Raw genomic sequence first — 16853 nt, 5'->3', positions numbered from 1 at the left:
TGAAAAACAAATGGTCACCATGTAACTGTGTTTATGTCTAATCTGACAGCAGCTGATAACTACAACCTGCAGTTTAGTTTTGTTCACCTCATGTTGCTCATTAACAAGAGAATACATGAACAGTCGGGTGGTCACAGTCAAAATTTGCCTCTTTTAGAGAATAATTTTGACACAGAAGGAGTCATGGCTAGAACATGATGGTCTCAAAACGGAGCTAAAAATGAGACTTTTAATCTGCTCTAACTTGTTTTAGCCAGCCGCCTGTCCCACATGCTGATACGACCCGTAAAATCACTTTTTCCACTTTTCTCCGTTGAATTATCAGAAAGCTGGTTTCTGTCACCCCGTGTCCCAGACAGGAAACTGGTCCAGTTCTGCTGCTGAAACTTTCATTTTTGCCAAAATATCGATGCTCAAAGTTGGTTACAGAAAAAAAATCATGTTGAAGGAAAAAACAGATTGTGGTTTACAGTTGTGGATGTGCGATTGGATGGATGGATGTAAAATTCACTTGGTTGCAGATTTTATTAGGAATGAAGTTTTCCTCCCTGTAGGAAGTGGGAGTTTTCTGGGGAGCACCTGAAGGCAGCAGCTTCATTCTGAATGATGTGATTTTTTTAAATTTTTTTTTTATTTTTTTGCTCACAGAGTCGTATCAAGAAGATCATGCAGAAAAACACAGAGGTGGGGAGGATCGCGATGGCCGTCCCTGTGATCATATGTATCCTTAAAAAAACAAACAAACAAACATGACTCTCATGCTGAGTGTTTCACTGACGGGCCTGAAGTTTAGGAAAACACAGTGATGTGTGATGCAGGGATGCACTATGTTGGATTTTCTTTTATCAATATACCAATATTTTCCAACTCTCTTGGCTGGTTGTGGTTTCAGAAAACATCAAGTCTCTCCTGCAGTGGAATTAACATTTTACTATGCCCGCTCTTATTGTGAAGGCCCAGCAGCAGATGCAGACATAAAATGCAATGCCTTTTCAAAATGCTCACATTCATTTCAGGCCGATGTGATTATTTTAATTTGAAGCCAATATTGGTACTGATACCGATAGCGTGCCGATGTTCTGGTGCATCTCCAGCTGAGAGCATGAACAGGTGATTTCTGAGGGCAGATGTTGCACTGCAAAAACTCAAAATCTTACCAAGATTATTTGTCTTATTTCAAGTCAAAAATGTCTTATTTCTAGTCAAAATATTTCATTACACTTAAAATAAGACATGATCACCTCAAAAGTAACTTGTTTTTAGACAACTGTCTCTTGTTTCAAGTGAAAATTTGCTTGAAACAAGTGAAAATTTGCTTGTTTCATTGGCAAAATTTGTTTCTTGTTTCTAGCTAATTTTCACTTATTTCAAGTGAATTTTCACTTTTTCCACTGGCAAATTTTGCCAATGAAACAAGCAAATTTTCACTTGTTTCAAGTGAATTTTCACTTGAAACAAGTGAAAATTGTCTAAAAACAATTTACTTCTGAGGTGATCATGTCTTATTTTAAGTCTAATGAGATATTTTGACTGGAAATAAGACATTTTTGACTTTAAATAAGACAAATAATCTTGGTAAGATTTTGCGTTTTTGCAGTGTGACAGTGTGGATCTGATTTATTTACTGTATTTTGACAGCAGTTTTTCAAAGCAGAGCCACCAGCAGCAGCTGCAACAGAAAAGAACCTCAACAGACAGAAAGTCACATCAGCTGGAGACCGGCAAGACAAAATTAGTGTTTGACGCCGTTTAAAACCGGCAGCTGTCGGTCACCCGGGGTCGAGCAGGGCAGCTGGGCATTTCCTCCAGCTGCTCCTGCTGCCCCCCTAAGCATGCTGGGAGATGTAGTCCATCTGGTGTTTCGTGGCTCCTACAGGTTTTTTGAAGCGCAGAAACTGGTGTCTTGCACTAAATTTGACATTTTTGATGCTGTAAAAATGACAGGTACTCAGTGTTTTCCGTTCAAGACGTTTAGTTTTTGTTTGTTTTATAATTAGCAGCTCCTGAGGACAGAGGGAGCCACTGAGGCTGCTCAGTTGCAGCTGTGTGTTAACCGGCTTTCTCTCCACTTTAACCAGATTATAGGAACCTGGTTTTCTCCTACAGTGCATGTAAACACACTGAACATCAGGAAAATAGCGCAGGAAGGTTAAACGAAACAATAAGAAGTGCAAAGAAAACACCAAAGGCCCGGCCAGGATCTGAAGGCTGGTGGGTGAACGAGCCCGAGTGTAACCTGAACAAGGTCAAGGTGTGTAACGACAAGTGTGTGTGGCAGACCTGTGATTTCCTGAGCCAGTGAAAGCAGCGCGGGCGTTGGAGATGTTCCTGAAGTCTCTGCTGACCAAAACCTGCCTGATCAGCCAGTCCAAACACAGCGCCGTCATATCCGTCGCCCACATGTGAGTCTGCACCGGGTCTCCTATTGATAACAATAATAACTATCGATTAAGATGATCAGCACTCTTCAATAACCCTGAGACACACGGTGGGTGGGGGTCTCTGCTGCCTTACACACACTGCACTTCCCATCTGGGTTTTTTGTTTCGTTGTTGTTTTGCACAGCTGAATTTTGTTGCTGACATGTAGGAAGCAGTGCATTGAGTCGGAGAAGCTGTTCCACTTCCTGAAGGAGCTGGCGGAGCGCAGCACGTCCAAGTCGGCCCAGAGGGACGGCCGAGGCCTGAGCATGTGGCCGTTATACAGGTGAACACCGCGGGGAAAAATCGATTCACCTAAAGTAACGTGATTCTTTTTTTTTTCTTTTTTTTTTTTTTAACAATTTTTAATGGATTTTTTACCCTAACCTCATGCAGTTTGGGCCACAAACCCTGCAGTCCACATGTGTTCTTGTGGCCTGTTGTAAAATGGTGTGTTTGTGCAGACTGGGGCCTAAACAGTCTTGGAGTTGCATCAATTGGCTTTGACTGGAAAGTTGAGACTCTTGTGGATTTATTAGCTGGCTTTCCACTGTCCCACCTAATTTTTTAAATGGTTTTGCCGCTGGTATTTGAGGACTTTTTGGACTTCTGCCGTCCTGTAGATAACAGGCTGGAGATGGCTGTTGTCACATTAGAAATAGAGGCAGAGGCAAGTCACAATATGGGTCAGAGATCATTTTTGCAGTGTAGGTGCTGTCTCCTCAACTTTGAAAGAGCCCGAGTTCATTGTCATTATTTATATTTGACCTTTGTTTGTTTCCCAGGACGAAGCTGCAGGAGATGTCTGTGAAAAAGCCGTCTGAAGCGGGAGAATCGGCCTTGAAAGCGAGAGGCGACTCGCTGGACAACGACGACAGCTCCAGCGTACGAACCCGAGACTTTATCGAAGGGAGACGGGTTTGACACGATAGTCGATCGGTTGTTTTAGCCACAAACATTTTCCTCCTCTCCTCTGTTCATAGCTTTATAAAATTAATACTTTGGGTGTTTTTTGGCTGCTGGTCAGACTGAGGAAGGCATTTGAAGAAGTCACTTTGGCCTCTGATCACAGAAGGCAAATCTCATGCATGCAGTGCAGCACGGAGACTGGTGTGTCTGTTTGTCGTTGTAATTATTTCTGTGAGTTTTGGGTGTCCTGTCCCTTTAATTCACCTGGACATGTTTGTTTTTTTTTTCACTTTTCTGACTTCCTGTCCGTCTTGCTCTTGCAGGAGTCGGAGCTCTTCATCTGCCTGTGACTCTGTACCGAAAACAGCCGACGACCTCCAGCAGCTCCTCCTTTTGTTGTTTTTATTTTTGTTTTTTTTATTTTGTAAATTTATTTTTGCATGAAGTTTCATTCGTTACTTTAACAAAATGATCGCTCACATGAAATTGAGCGCAATTTGGAAAAAAAAAGCATTTATTTGTAAGACCTTTATTATTGAGGATGATGCCATTCTCGATGACTGTTGTCGAATTTGAAGATTTTTGTTTGTTTTTTGAGAAACGGATGTGTAGCATTTTGTACTTAAGCCCTTTGCTTTTTGTTGTTTCTTTTTCATTTCAGATTCTGTATTCAGACTTGGTCAACAGGTTTTGCACTGCAGAGTTTGTGTCGTCAGATAAACGCTGAAATGCATCAAGAACTTAATGATAAACACATTTTTTTGTTTGATTGTGTTACACAAAAGGAGACAGTTTGTTCAAAGATTTTTTTTTGGTTTGTAGTTTGCATGAGACTTTACATGTCAGATAATTAAATAATCAATAAATAATAAATATTTTGTATTTTCTTGTACACATTTTTCATGTTGAAATTCTGTATTTTCTCTAGACCATTTTAAGGCACTGTGCATTTTTTTTTTTTTTTTTTTTACATTTTGACTTCAGGCCAGTACGCACTTGTGAATTTGCATTTTTTAACCAAACCAAGCGATGTACATGAAATGCTGCAGATTTTCAAGATGCTGTCAATAAATCAGACAAGCTCCTTTGACCTCGTGTGGCTGGAACATAAATTTAATGCAGAAAAAACATAAAGATGTGCTCACAGTCAGGTGGATACAGGGATTGGTTTATTACAAGAAACTTCTTTTTACAATGTGCAGGGATGAAATGAGGAATAAATAGATGCATTTTGTTCTGAAAACCTCATGGAAATTTACATTATTGTTTTTTTTTTTGCCCTAGAAATTTACATTTTGAAGCCAAATATAGCAAAAGTTGTTTTTTTTTCTTCTTCTTCAGTTGCTACGCTAGCTACCTGCATAAGAAATTGAAAATATTTACATGTTCCAACATTGACTTGCGTTTGAGTCCGATCCTTTACAGAGACGCTGAGGTTGTGATGCGCATGAGGAACTCAGAAACCGAACCAAACGGTTGAAAAGTACAGTACTGCTGAGCGATGGTGACAGTTCATTAATATAGTTCAAATCCAGTAGTCATTCGTCCGTCTAACTCGTTTACATGGAACATGCATCGGCGCTGAAAAGCATCTTTACTACAGTTTAAACGCCAAAGAATAAATGAAGTAGAAAATAACAATCACTTATTTTTCCAAAGAAACAGACTTTTTTTTTCCTTTCTTCCTTCAAATAAAATTACTATTTTTTTTTTTTTTAAAACTCTTTCAAACATTTAAATAGGTATAGAACTGGAGGCCAATTTGCATTTAGTGGTTCAATAGATACTTTCTCTCTTTATTCATCCATTTTCCATCATGATTCCCAAAGGCACAGTCCGTTAACGTTCCTTTAGCAAAACTGACCAAAAATACTGACGGGGAGAATCTTCTAGAATTCGACGCCTTCTAGAAATTAAAACATTTATACATATACAGATGACAGGTGACAGATTGATCCCACCTACTTTGTCTCTGTCGTTACTCTAACAGGAGTTTACAGTCGGACAGCTTTGTGCCAGAGAGACTGAGCGACATAGTGATTTAAAAAAACAAAACAAAACAAAAAAAAAAACTTAACGGATCAAAAAGAAAACAGCACTGCGGTCGACCGTCTTCAGTAGAGTCGCGCTCCAAAGCCAAAAGTCTGTTTGATAGCCTCGAAGTAGTATCTCTGCCAGCCCTGTTTCGTCCTCTCCTCGTCGCTCTCCGGGACGCCCCGGCTCTCCAGCTTCAGCTCCGTCTCGTTGCCTCGGTCGCAGAAGCTCAGGGTGATGGTCGCGTAGTGCTCTGAGGGGGAAAAAACACCTTTCAGCTCGGCATCAGTCGACCGAGGTCAGGCCACATGAACAGGACAAGAGACACTCGGGTCCCACCTCAACCCCAAAACCCTGAAAACATCGAGCCTGGAGTTTCTGGTATCGAATCATCGACACACCTCGACCCTAAATCGTGTGGTTATTCTAATCTATCTTTATGTTAAAGGGATACTCCAATGTTTTGGGCAGAACACCCCTTTATCTGACTTCCCCGGACTGACACAAGATAATCAATAACATTTTCACCTCTGTACGTTTAACTTTTTAAAAGAGTTTTGCTGTTGTAAAATAAAATTATGGATTTGATTTTTTCTATTTGATCACAGACGGCTAGCATTTTTGAAATAATCTGAAGACTGAAGAATAAAACCTTTTTGTCCGAGGTTCAAGGCGGCACACAGTGAGTACCTGATACAAAAATTATGCATTATGGGTGAAGCATGCCTTTAAAACCTAATCTGAACTGGGCTGTAACAGAAACATAAAAAAATCTATTTTTTTCTTGATGTGACTTTCCTGTGAACAGGTATGAGGGAGCTGGACGTACCGCAGGGCCAGGTGCTGTACCGCCACTTCATGACTATTTTCTGCTCGGCGACCTGGAGAAGAAGCAAAAGGAGCCGTCAAGCGTCAGATGGTGAGATGAAGAATTGTCACCTCCCAGGAGAAAATGTTATCCACAGCAGCTAAATATCATAGATTACAATTAAGATTATAAATATTAAAAAATGACATGAGGACAGAATCTCTCACCAGCTCTGTGAATTCTCCGAAAACATTTCCGTCTAGCAGACGAAACTTTCCGCCCTTCTCTCCGTCGACGCTCGCGGGAGCGTGCGTGAAAGCCTGGACCATCTACACAGTGACGAGGCAAACACAGATCAGTTGTCAGTTTTATTCATAAAATTTATGATTTCAACTAAACACTTCATCAAAAAGTGTTTTACAGAGCAGTACAAAGTATGAACACAAAAACTAGGACAAAAACTGCGCATCTTACAACATACTGCTAAAGCATGAGCGTGCGTGTTAAGAGTACGTGCAGAATTAGTAAAATTTTAAAGCCTTAAGACAATGCCGTCAGATTTTTTTTTAATCCTTACAGATTAACTGACCCTGAAGGCACCAAAACAAACATCACACCGAGGATTAGAGCCACGTATCGTAACACAGCCGCTGTGAGTCTCACCTCCTGGTTGAGAAAAACCCTGTAGAGTTCGGCTGGCGAGGTGAGGAAGGTGTCTTTCATGCTGAATTTACAGGTGGGGATCTTGACGCCGGTGTTGACTGGAGTGGCCGTGCTGCCCGAGGAAATCTATTTTCAAACAACAAAACTTTGGTCAGTGAAGATACCGGGGCTGTCTGCTGCACTAACAGTAAAGTGGCCTGCTCTTTAAAAAAAAAGTCAGTAACACCCTGCTTCATTTTTATTTGGACTGGAAGGTGAGAAATCTCAGCTCTTAGCTCAGTCATCACTGAGTCATCAACAAGTTTATTAACCCCTCAGAGGAAAGCAGACGGCATTTTCTACCATGGTACAGCAAAACAAAAAAAAAATGTATTGTCCCTTTTCAAACTACTCAGGAAACAGTTTACCTTCTTGCATAATATAATGTCTTTCCTTTCAACATAACAGTAAAAAGCGGCACTCGTTTAGAGCTGCCATTACATTTGTAGTAGCGACACTTTACAACAGCTTTAACATCAGCACTCTACTGCTCGTAGCTTTTAATGTCAGCGATTTGAACATTTCTGCGTTTGTACAGTTCAGGTCGATGCAGCGTTGTCAGGACACAAAGGCTCTGACCCCTGACCCACTTTGCTGTTGGCGGCGCGTTTCAAGAGAACGGAGAATACGGAGGTCGAAGTCACGAGGCAGACACACAGGCCTGCGTGGAGGAGGCCTCCTGTCATTTTTGGGGAAAAGGCTAGGCTAATGACTCCCATTGACTTCAAGTCTTTATGCTAAGCTAACGTGCCGGCACCCACCTGAGTTTTGTCCATCTTGGTTTTTGCCTGCGAGGACGACTGAGGCTTGGACACTCCGTTAGCGGTGGGCAGGATCATTCCCTGTGTGAACTCTTGACACAACAACACAACAGCATGTTAGCTTAGCGCAGACTCTTCATCTTCATCATCACTGACAAAGGAGGCTTCGTTATTATATGAGACGTCCTAACAGCAGGGAATTAAACTTTACCACGAACCCTCTGAAACCTGAGCAAATTCACTTGAATCCCTTCAAAAGCATGAGTTGATGAACAAATCAGTGGAAAATTACAGAAACAGTAAAAAAAAAAAAAAAAAAAAAAAAAAAAAAAAAGACTTGAAGTAGAAATTTTCCAAAATAATTAACAGAAAAGTAGCAAAAATATTTCAAAAAACCTACAAGGAAACTATGTAATTATTAATATTATAAATGTACAGAGTATGTCAGATCAGTTTTACTGGATCAGTGTCCGATTTCTTGTGTTAAAATGCTTGTAAAAGGCACAAGCATTAAAAATAAGTAAATCATTAAGTTCATTCTGAAAGTCAGTGCTAATACTGATTCAGTATTGTAAAAATACAACTATTTATACAACATAAAATAAAGGTTATTTTAACCAAGACTATAGTTAACTAAATTAAAAGAAAGCGCATATCCACAGAAGAAGAAAAAAAGGCTATGCTGCATTTTATGTGTGAGCTCGTTAATCTTTGGCAGTTGTATTTGGCATTTTGATGTCTGTTAAGTACTTTGTAACTCTTAAACACGCCACATATAAATAAATAATCTTGAATTAACTTTATTAACTTATCATTAATATTATTAACCATTTATCAGCTTAAACTTCTCCTCGCCAAAATATAATTGAGACATTTTGTCCCAGAAGAACTTCATTCAACTATAAATGTCAGAGAAAATAAAAGCCTGAGTAGCAGGGCCGGTTCCCTCACCTGTTTTTAAGAAACCGACGTAACTCCCCAAAGCTTCACGCACTTTGTCGGATCCCTTCGTCCTCATCAGGTTGAGCAGTGGCGTCTCCGGCTCGTCTTTGTTCAGCGATATAGCGATCTGCACAGAGGCCACAGGATCAATACCTCGACACCGTTCTGCCACCTCTCAGGCGTCATGTTGTAACGTGTTAAATGTTAAAACTCACATCAAGATCCTCCATGTCGTTCTCGTCGGAGAGGTTTGGGACTTCGATACCTCCTTGGTACTTGACGCCTCCTTTTGTCTTTCCTGGTTAAAAAAAAAAAAAAAGAATAAGACATTTCTTCTCTAAGGAAAATAAAGGTGTGAAATCATGACTAGAGACCCCTGCACTGTGCTGGCAAAGCTGACTTCAGCTTGTGAGTCTCTTTTTGGGTTGCTGGTAGAGTTACAATTGCTGCAATACTCAGAGTGGCTATTAAATTTCAGAGGGCTGCAGCCACCACAGGAGGCCGATGAAAAGGTTTGTTTCCTGCTTGTTTCCTCTTTATTCTTTTGGCAGTGATGCAACGCCGCAGGAAAGGAAGCAATCAGCCCTGCTGCCGCAAGTGTGGCATTAAAACATTTTAAACTAAAGCATTATTAGTTCAAAACAACAACAAAAAAACTAAAGCAGTATCCTAATCCCACACGTACCGGTCCAAGTTGCTTTCAGGTTCCATTCGTAGAAGAAAATAAGTTTCCCTTTGCGGTTGTTGATCGAGGCTTCTCCTTCCACTTTGCTCACATCCGTCACCTCACACCTTCCATCCTCGTTCTCCACACTCAGCCCGAGCAGCAGAGATTTTAACTTGTCGGACGACCAGTTTGTTGCATCTCGTTCAGTCCTGAAAGTCAAGACGACTACAGTAAATGCCAGGACATAACCGTAAAGGCAATAATCACTTCAACTTGTTTTCTTCGTCTTTTTCTTGACTTTTTATGCCCAGCTGTGTGAGACTCTCGAACTGGAAAATGAGAACCCATTTCTTCATTTTCTATGCTGAAATATTTATTTGATACTCCAAACTTTTTTGTACCTATATATTTCTTTCAAGTGTATCTTTCTGAAGCCGAGTTGGCAGCCAGACACTACAGGGATTCACAACAGGCAGGATTCTAGATTATAGATAATCTTTACTGTCTGCAGATGTGGAAATTTGTTTGTAAAGGTTCTTGGTTGCTGCGGTGGCTCTACAGTGTGTGTGTGTGTGTGTGTGTGTGTGTGTGTGTGTGTGTGTGCAAGGGCAGATTTATGAATTGGAGATGAACAGCATCAGACACAATTTGTCTGGCTTTTGGTTTCAGCTGGATTTTATTCTGGTAGGACTCCCTCTGTCACCTGCAGAGGCATGTGGCTCAAAAACAAAAAGTTGTCAAGTCTTACGTTATCCACTATTATGTCTTTACTGGTGGCACACATTCAGATCCTGAACGCTGACGGAAACTTAAGAACAGCAGCTGCTTACAAAGTGTGTTTTACCTTAGTTAGATAAAGGGGAAAAAATCCTGGTGCGTGAATGAAGCTAGAGAGGAGATTAAACTGCACAGGTTGTTAACCCAACAGCGAAACTCTTATTTCTTGTCTGCCAAGCCCTATATGGTCTTGGGCCTCGATACATCTCTGATTTACTTCCAGGCTGCTCAGCTCATCTGGAGAGGTTTGCTCAGTGATTCCTGGAATCAAAACCAAACCAGGTGAAGCGGCTTTCAGTTCCTCTGCTCCTCAACTGTGAAATTTGCTTCCTGGACATACCTGATACCTATACCACCTCCTAATCATAAAGGTGTTTTTTTTTTTTTTTTAGCTTGTTCTTGTTTTGTCTCTGCTTCTTCTTCTGCTTTCTTAATGTATTTCTGTGCCACTGCGAAGCACTTTGAATGAACTTGTGTATGAATGGCAAAGTTGATAAACATGAAATTAACATGATGATTTGTTTTCAGTGTCCTGAGCTCATTTTGTACCCATATGTGTTTCACTGGGGTCAATCTGACTGCAGGCTTTTTTTTTTTTTTTTTAGCTTCATAAAACATGTAAGAAAAACACTTTACACACATTGGTTTTAGTCATTCCAGATGACACTGAGGAAGAATTACATGCTATTTATAATAATGTCTGCGCGTATTCTCATTCGTACAGGTCTCAGACATCTCAGACTAACCAGTCTAGTCTAGTGAACAACATGAAGCCACTTGGATAAGAGGCAAAACGTCTTCTAAGACATATAACTAAGTCCAGCTGACCTGATTCAATTTCCTTGAGACATTTCTAAAAATCAAAAAAACTCCCTCAGATTTATGGCCCTCACAAAACCTGTAGTGGCGCAAGAGCCACTGATAGCTAATATGACATGTGGGAAGGAAAAACCTGACTCCAAAAATAACTTGATGTATAAGCAGGGTGAGAGAGTGTGTGAATGTGTTTGTGTGTGTGTGTGTGTGTCAAGGGGGGTTTATTTAAAGGGAAAATTGACCCCAATTGATGAAAATTGTTAGTAAATTTATAGGTAACAGTAAAGTTAAGTACATTTAATAATACATACAGTATACATGAGCTTAAAAAATTAAGCTCATGTAGAACTGGCTGTATGGTCGGTAGTACAGTGATGAACCATCTTCTGTACGCTGATGATTGTGTGATTTTTAGTCCGAGCTCAGCTGGTCTGCAGCAGCTCCTTAACGTGTGCTCTGTGTATGGGGAACAACATGACATAAAGTACAACGATTCAAAAAGTGTAATCATGATTTGCAGAACCATGGAGGACAGACATATGACTTTTCCTGACTTTAAACTCTCAGGTAATGTTCTAAATATCTGCAGTAAAGTGAAATATCTTGGTCATGTGATCACAGACCAACTGACAGATGATGAGGACATGTATCGTCAGTGTCGTATGTTGTATGTGCGAGCAAATGTTTTGTCATGTAAATTCGGTTGTTGCACTGTTGATGTGAAGCTGACTTTGTTTAAAGTGTATTGTTCCCCCCTGTACACTGCTCATCTGTGGTTAAAACTATAAAAAAGCGAGCCTGCAGAGATTACAAGTGGCATACAATGACGCTCTAAGGATACTTTTAAAAAGGCCTAGATGGACTAGTGCGAGTGAGGTGTTTGTGAGTGCTGGAGTGAACACGCTGCAAGCGGTCCTGAGAAATGTATTGCACAGGTTCATCTGCCGGTTAAATGATTCTGAGAATCAAATTGTTGTGGCACTGGTAAATATTATGTTCAGTGACACACGCTGCACATCTCACTTCTGGGGGCACTGGTATAAATGTCTTTTAAAAATGAGTCATTAGACTTTTTTATTATTATTATTTTGTGTGTTTTCTTTTTCTTTTCTTTTAATTTATTTTATTTTTAATTATTTTTTATATGGACCTTGAGTCTGGAATCTATCTATCTATCTATATTCATTCACGTGTGTCCATGTCAGTACTGATAGAGGACCATCCAGCCTCAATATCCAAACCTGGATTCATTCACTGATAGTAACCTGGCAGCAAAACTCAGCTTACACCTGAGAGCCGGTGTGACAACAGCAGTTAATCCAGGTGTGTGTGGATTCAGGTGGGATCTGATCGCTGCTCAGTAACACCACGGGCATTTAACTCGCACCTTTAAACGCGGTACGTGAAGCCGGGGGATGTTGGCTGTGTAGATTAGCCACCGACACGGTAATAACGGCTAGCTGGCTAACTTGGAAAATGAACATGAGCTAACCTTAATGCCTTCAGCGGTGATGCTTCAACGATAATTACATAAAAACCAACCTCTCACCGGCCCGTGTCTGTCTAAACACACTCGATAATATTAATTCAAGTGTAAAATCGGACGGTCAAAGCTTTCCAGATGAAGCAGCAGCTCGGTGTGTGTGATGTTAGCATTAGCCGGTTAGCACGCCGTGTCCTTTTCTCCGTCTTTGCTCTCACCAGTGCCAGTTGTTGACATTAGTCGCGTCGGCTCTCTCCTCCACGATCCAGCGAGGGTCCCCTTCTCCCCATTTAGCCATTTTGGGGCTGGATAAACAGTTTATAAAAGTGTTTGTGTGTGAGTGTGTGTGAGCGGCGGGGAGCAGCCTGTGCCGGCACGTTGTTTCTAGAAGCCTCTCGCCGCTGCTGCCTGCCTCTGTAGCGGTGCCGCTGCGAATAGCCGCCGAGCGTAGAAAGTGCTGGAAACGGAACTCTGTGGCGCCGTGAAACTGCTCCCCCCGAAGAAAGGTTCCGCCAGGGTTGCCAAGTCCGCGTTTTTTCCGCCAAATTGGGCTACTTTTTAAGTGTTACCGTGGGTAACAAATTTTGTCCGCGGGTTGGGCTTGGGCAGACCTGTGGCATACAGATGATGAATAATGCCTATGAATAAAGATTCGTATTTTGAATGACTAATGAAATCTGCTGCCAGGAGTCTGAGCCCCCAGGGCAAGGGATCTCAACATGTCTAAAAAGAAACTGGACAACGCTGTAAATAGTTCAAGTTCATGGAGTTTTTTCCCGTTCTTTTTTATGTTGGAGACAGCCAGCAGTTTAACAGGTGAGCTGAAATGATTTTCAATTGCCTTTGCCTGGGAAATTGCCTTTAATGTTTGTGATGTTATTTTATAGGTATTATGGTGCATTTTGCAATTATAGCAAGGCTGTTGGACTTTAAAAGCAACATATATGGATTTTTATGGGCATATTTTTAGTTCTGGTATTGGGCTGATTTTTGGGCCGTTTTTATACCCGGTTGGCCGGGTTTTGGGCTGGTTTTGAGTTGCTGTTTGGCTGCTTTTGTCTCACAGATCTGGCAACCCTGGGTTCCGCCTTGTGCAGGGCTGCAAAAAGAAATCTGAAGTGAAGCTTTTTTTTTTTTTTTTTTTAATTGGAAAAAATAATTAAATTTAGACGGTGAAGGGGCCACACTCTTAAAACGTGTGATTTTAAGAGCTCTCAAATGTTTTATTCAATTAAAAAAAGGAAGAATAATCAGCCCTTGTGGCACTTTCAAACAGTGACTAGGGTTTGTAAGTAATCCTAACTGTTTATTACTGACAATTTATCATATTGCATGCAAGTCAAAATAATGCAAAAAACAGAAAGATGTTGCAAACAGAGGTAGGCCAACAATACAAATACCTTTTTTTGTTACTGTAGGGAGCATACATTGGAAATTAAAATGCATATTCTCTGCTTATAATAATGTTATGAATCTTTTCAGTATTCAAAGCTCTCTTGTTTTCATCTTGAAGAGGGAATTAAACATTTCACACCAGGAACAAAGATCATATCCTTATCGGTCGCAATGAACGGGTGGAAAGCGATTACAACAAGATATATCATCTTTACAAAAACCAGAGGCAACAGGCCACTGAAAAAATAAGTGTAAATTTGTTTCTGCTTCTTTACAACAGAGAGAACACCAAGGATGATTTTCTGCACTAAATTTTGTGGAAAATAGTTGCATAGGTAGGAAATTATGTTGTATTTTCTTACCTTTACTTGACAGTAAGCATCCATTTGAATGTGGCCGCACTCCACCCACTGGTGCTGTAGGAAATGAAAGCTTCCATTTCACCAAAGCTTCCTGAGAGCAGGTTAGTTAGTACCTCTATTATATGAGCACGGTTACATTTGAAGATGTGAAGGGATGGACGAAGATGTCTGCGAAACATGTTAAGGCATGTGGGCTGTTTTACCTCTGCATGTGCAAATTAGGGTGATTTGTATTGTGAAAGAGTTTCTATATATAATCAGCTCTTGTGCCACTTTAAAAGTGACTGTGATCAGGAGATATCTAAATTAACTTATCTTGTTAAGTTATTTCAGTAATTTGATGGTGGGCTACTTGGCCATAGGTTATTTTATATAATAAAGGCACCAGTGCTGAACAACTCTCCAACTTGGTGTTACTCAAATACATTGTTTCTATCACTTCAGTTTTTAAGTTAAACTGATTTCTCAATCCTGCATGTATACCTCGTAGCTTTAGAATCACTTCTGTCTGATAGCAATATGTCTGAAAACTGATAATCATCTAATGGTGGAAATCCCAGATCAGGATCACCAACAAGATCTAATCAAGTGATTTAATATACACTCAGTGTCCACTTTATCAGCTCTACCTGTCCAATCTAATACAATACAATCCAACTGTTGTGCCATGAAGTTTGCTTTCCTGCTGCCTTTAATGCTCAGCTTTTCTTGTTGTCACAGTAATAGAGGTGTTCATTCACTTCTATGTTTGGCATTGAGCTCATAGTTAGTGCTGCTGTTGGACTGGTGTGCATTATACTGAGAGCTGTTTCTAATATTCTATACCCAAAGTGTAAGTTCACTTGTGCTACTGCCAGGGAAAAGAATAAGGACTCCTTTATCTTTTCTGCCTCAACACGGATAGACTGAATTAAGAAGACCATGAATGTTTGGTTATTACAATGTGATGATGATGATTTGCCTGCCTGAAACCCTGTTGATGACACAGTGGTTGCTGACTGTCTGCTGTGTTGTGGCTGCTCCTCTGGTGTTTTGTGTAATACTGTGAGACGAAAAAAGATGAAACCCAGCAGAGACCTGCACGAGGCAGGGCAGATCAGTGGGTTAGACAGATCAGCTGTCCTGTGATTGAAAGGTAACAGGTTTGATTCCCAAAAACAGCCGTGTGAGTGTGTGTGTGAGTGTGAGTGTGTGTGTGTGTGTGAGCCCCTCCTTCTGGTGGCTTTCAGCAAAACACTGATCATTTGAGTCGCTCAGGGCTAAATTTTTATTTTAAAACATACTTCTGAAAATATAGCTGGTAAGAAAAGCCATATTTTAATATATTGTTTACTTTATTTCTTGTTTTTTGCTTTTTTCTTGTTCATTTGTTTTATTTGTGCAAATTAATTAGGTCTTAGAAAAGCCTTACTTTAATGAGGCCGGTTAGAAAACCCTTAATCTATTTTAAATTTATTTACATTATCCTTGTTGTTTTTACTTGTTAATTTGTTTCATTCATGTTGAGAAAAGTGCCTTACAACTAAGTTTGGTCTACTGTATTTACTGTTATCGTTAGTGCAGTATTAATGGATTCATGCGCATAAATGATCTTTTCTCCTGCACAGGGAGATCAGAGGTCATCCTCAGCGAGCTTTACTTTGGTTTCCTTTAATTCTTCTTCTTTCTTTTTTTCCCCTTTTTTTCTTGTTAATTTGTTTTATTTGTGTTGAGAAAAGTGCTCTACAACAACATTAGGTCTATTATATTTATGATTATTAGCAGAAGTAGTAGTATTAATGGATCAATGCAGATCAATGCAGGGAGGTCAGAGGTCACCTTCACCGAGCTGGCAGGGACTCAGTGTGACGCATCATCAAGGTGGATGGTTGCAGATGAAAAGAGTCTCATTTCTACCTACACCCCCCAGCCATCTAACTGTTCCTTGTGCTATTTTTAAGGGGAGCGCCCATGAGGAAACCTGGCCTTGACGTGAGAGGAAAGGGAGTGGAGAGCAGGATTGTCACTGGGCTCCCATCACAGATGTTTCATTGAATTGGGCACACAACTGCAGAGAGCTCAACAGGAAGCTCTGGTGTCCCAAAAGCACCCCACCTACACACCAACACACACACACACACACACATCCACAACACACCCTCAGCACTGAACGGAGAGCCCATACTCATGCACACTGTACGTACTTCACACTGCAGGTACGTTTTAGCCTTACACTTAGTCTGAAAAATCTTGTTTCCTACTTTACCTTCGATCTCAGCAACAACAAGACAATCAGAATGTGACGCTGCTGGCTTCACAGCTTGTGTAATATCTAAGTTTTGTACAGTTTCTTTTGTTCATTAAAGCTGCACTAGGCCAATGCACCTATCTCACCAGAGTAAATCACAAAGAGAGGCAGCAACAGAGAACAGAAGACGCAGTTTATCACCCTATTACACCGCATTTTGATCATGAGCACCAACACTGCTTCAACCACAGGAAGTTACAAATCCAAACCTTTGTGCAAAAACCTCTGTTTCACTGGGGGGCAAAATAATCATGCAGTCAGTCACTATGGGGGACAGAAGGTGTCACACATATAGCAAGCTATATGTGTGATAGGCCTATAAACTGAACATCTTCTAAATGTGGGGAAAATATGTAAAATAGATGCCAAAAGATCAAATTCTTAGTATTAAACCATGTTTGTCATAGACTGAGATTAATCACAGGTGTTACACACATGAACTACACATTATATATTTTACTTTTAGCATAATAACATGCTCAAGACACAT

At 40.5% G+C, this 16853-nt stretch overlaps 2 protein-coding genes across 4 annotated transcripts in view; one reads left to right on the top strand and one right to left on the bottom strand.

Moving 5' to 3' along the window:
• The window catches only part of LOC115380856 (dr1-associated corepressor), an 18002-nt gene extending 13572 nt beyond the window's left edge, over positions 1-4430 (top strand). For 2 of the 3 annotated variants that reach the window (XM_030082111.1, XM_030082110.1), the window contains 5 exons: positions 649-721; positions 2306-2402; positions 2590-2706; positions 3206-3305; positions 3653-4430. In XM_030082111.1, the coding sequence (XP_029937971.1) occupies positions 649-721; positions 2306-2402; positions 2590-2706; positions 3206-3305; positions 3653-3679 (414 nt within the window). In that variant the 3' untranslated portion in view covers positions 3680-4430. The remainder of the gene's footprint in view (positions 1-648; positions 722-2305; positions 2403-2589; positions 2707-3205; positions 3306-3652) is intronic. The other variant, XM_030082112.1, reaches the window with a different exon arrangement.
• Positions 4431-4470: 40 nt separating this feature from the next.
• On the bottom strand, positions 4471-12794 carry LOC115380854 (activator of 90 kDa heat shock protein ATPase homolog 1-like). Its single transcript, XM_030082107.1, has 9 exons — positions 12538-12794; positions 9262-9452; positions 8792-8874; positions 8586-8703; positions 7635-7726; positions 6835-6960; positions 6399-6500; positions 6193-6244; positions 4471-5616 (listed from the first exon to the last, which is right to left on the bottom strand). The coding sequence occupies exons 1-9, from the start codon at positions 12615-12617 to the stop codon at positions 5444-5446; spliced, it is 1017 nt and encodes a 338-aa protein (XP_029937967.1). The 5' UTR covers positions 12618-12794; the 3' UTR covers positions 4471-5443.
• Positions 12795-16853: the final 4059 nt, after the last annotated feature.

This window comes from Myripristis murdjan, chromosome 22 (assembly GCF_902150065.1).
Source record: "Myripristis murdjan chromosome 22, fMyrMur1.1, whole genome shotgun sequence".
Classification (NCBI taxonomy): Eukaryota; Metazoa; Chordata; class Actinopteri; order Holocentriformes; family Holocentridae; genus Myripristis; species Myripristis murdjan.
Note: the sequence above shows the minus strand (reverse complement) of the source record. Positions and strands in the feature narration are given on the sequence as shown.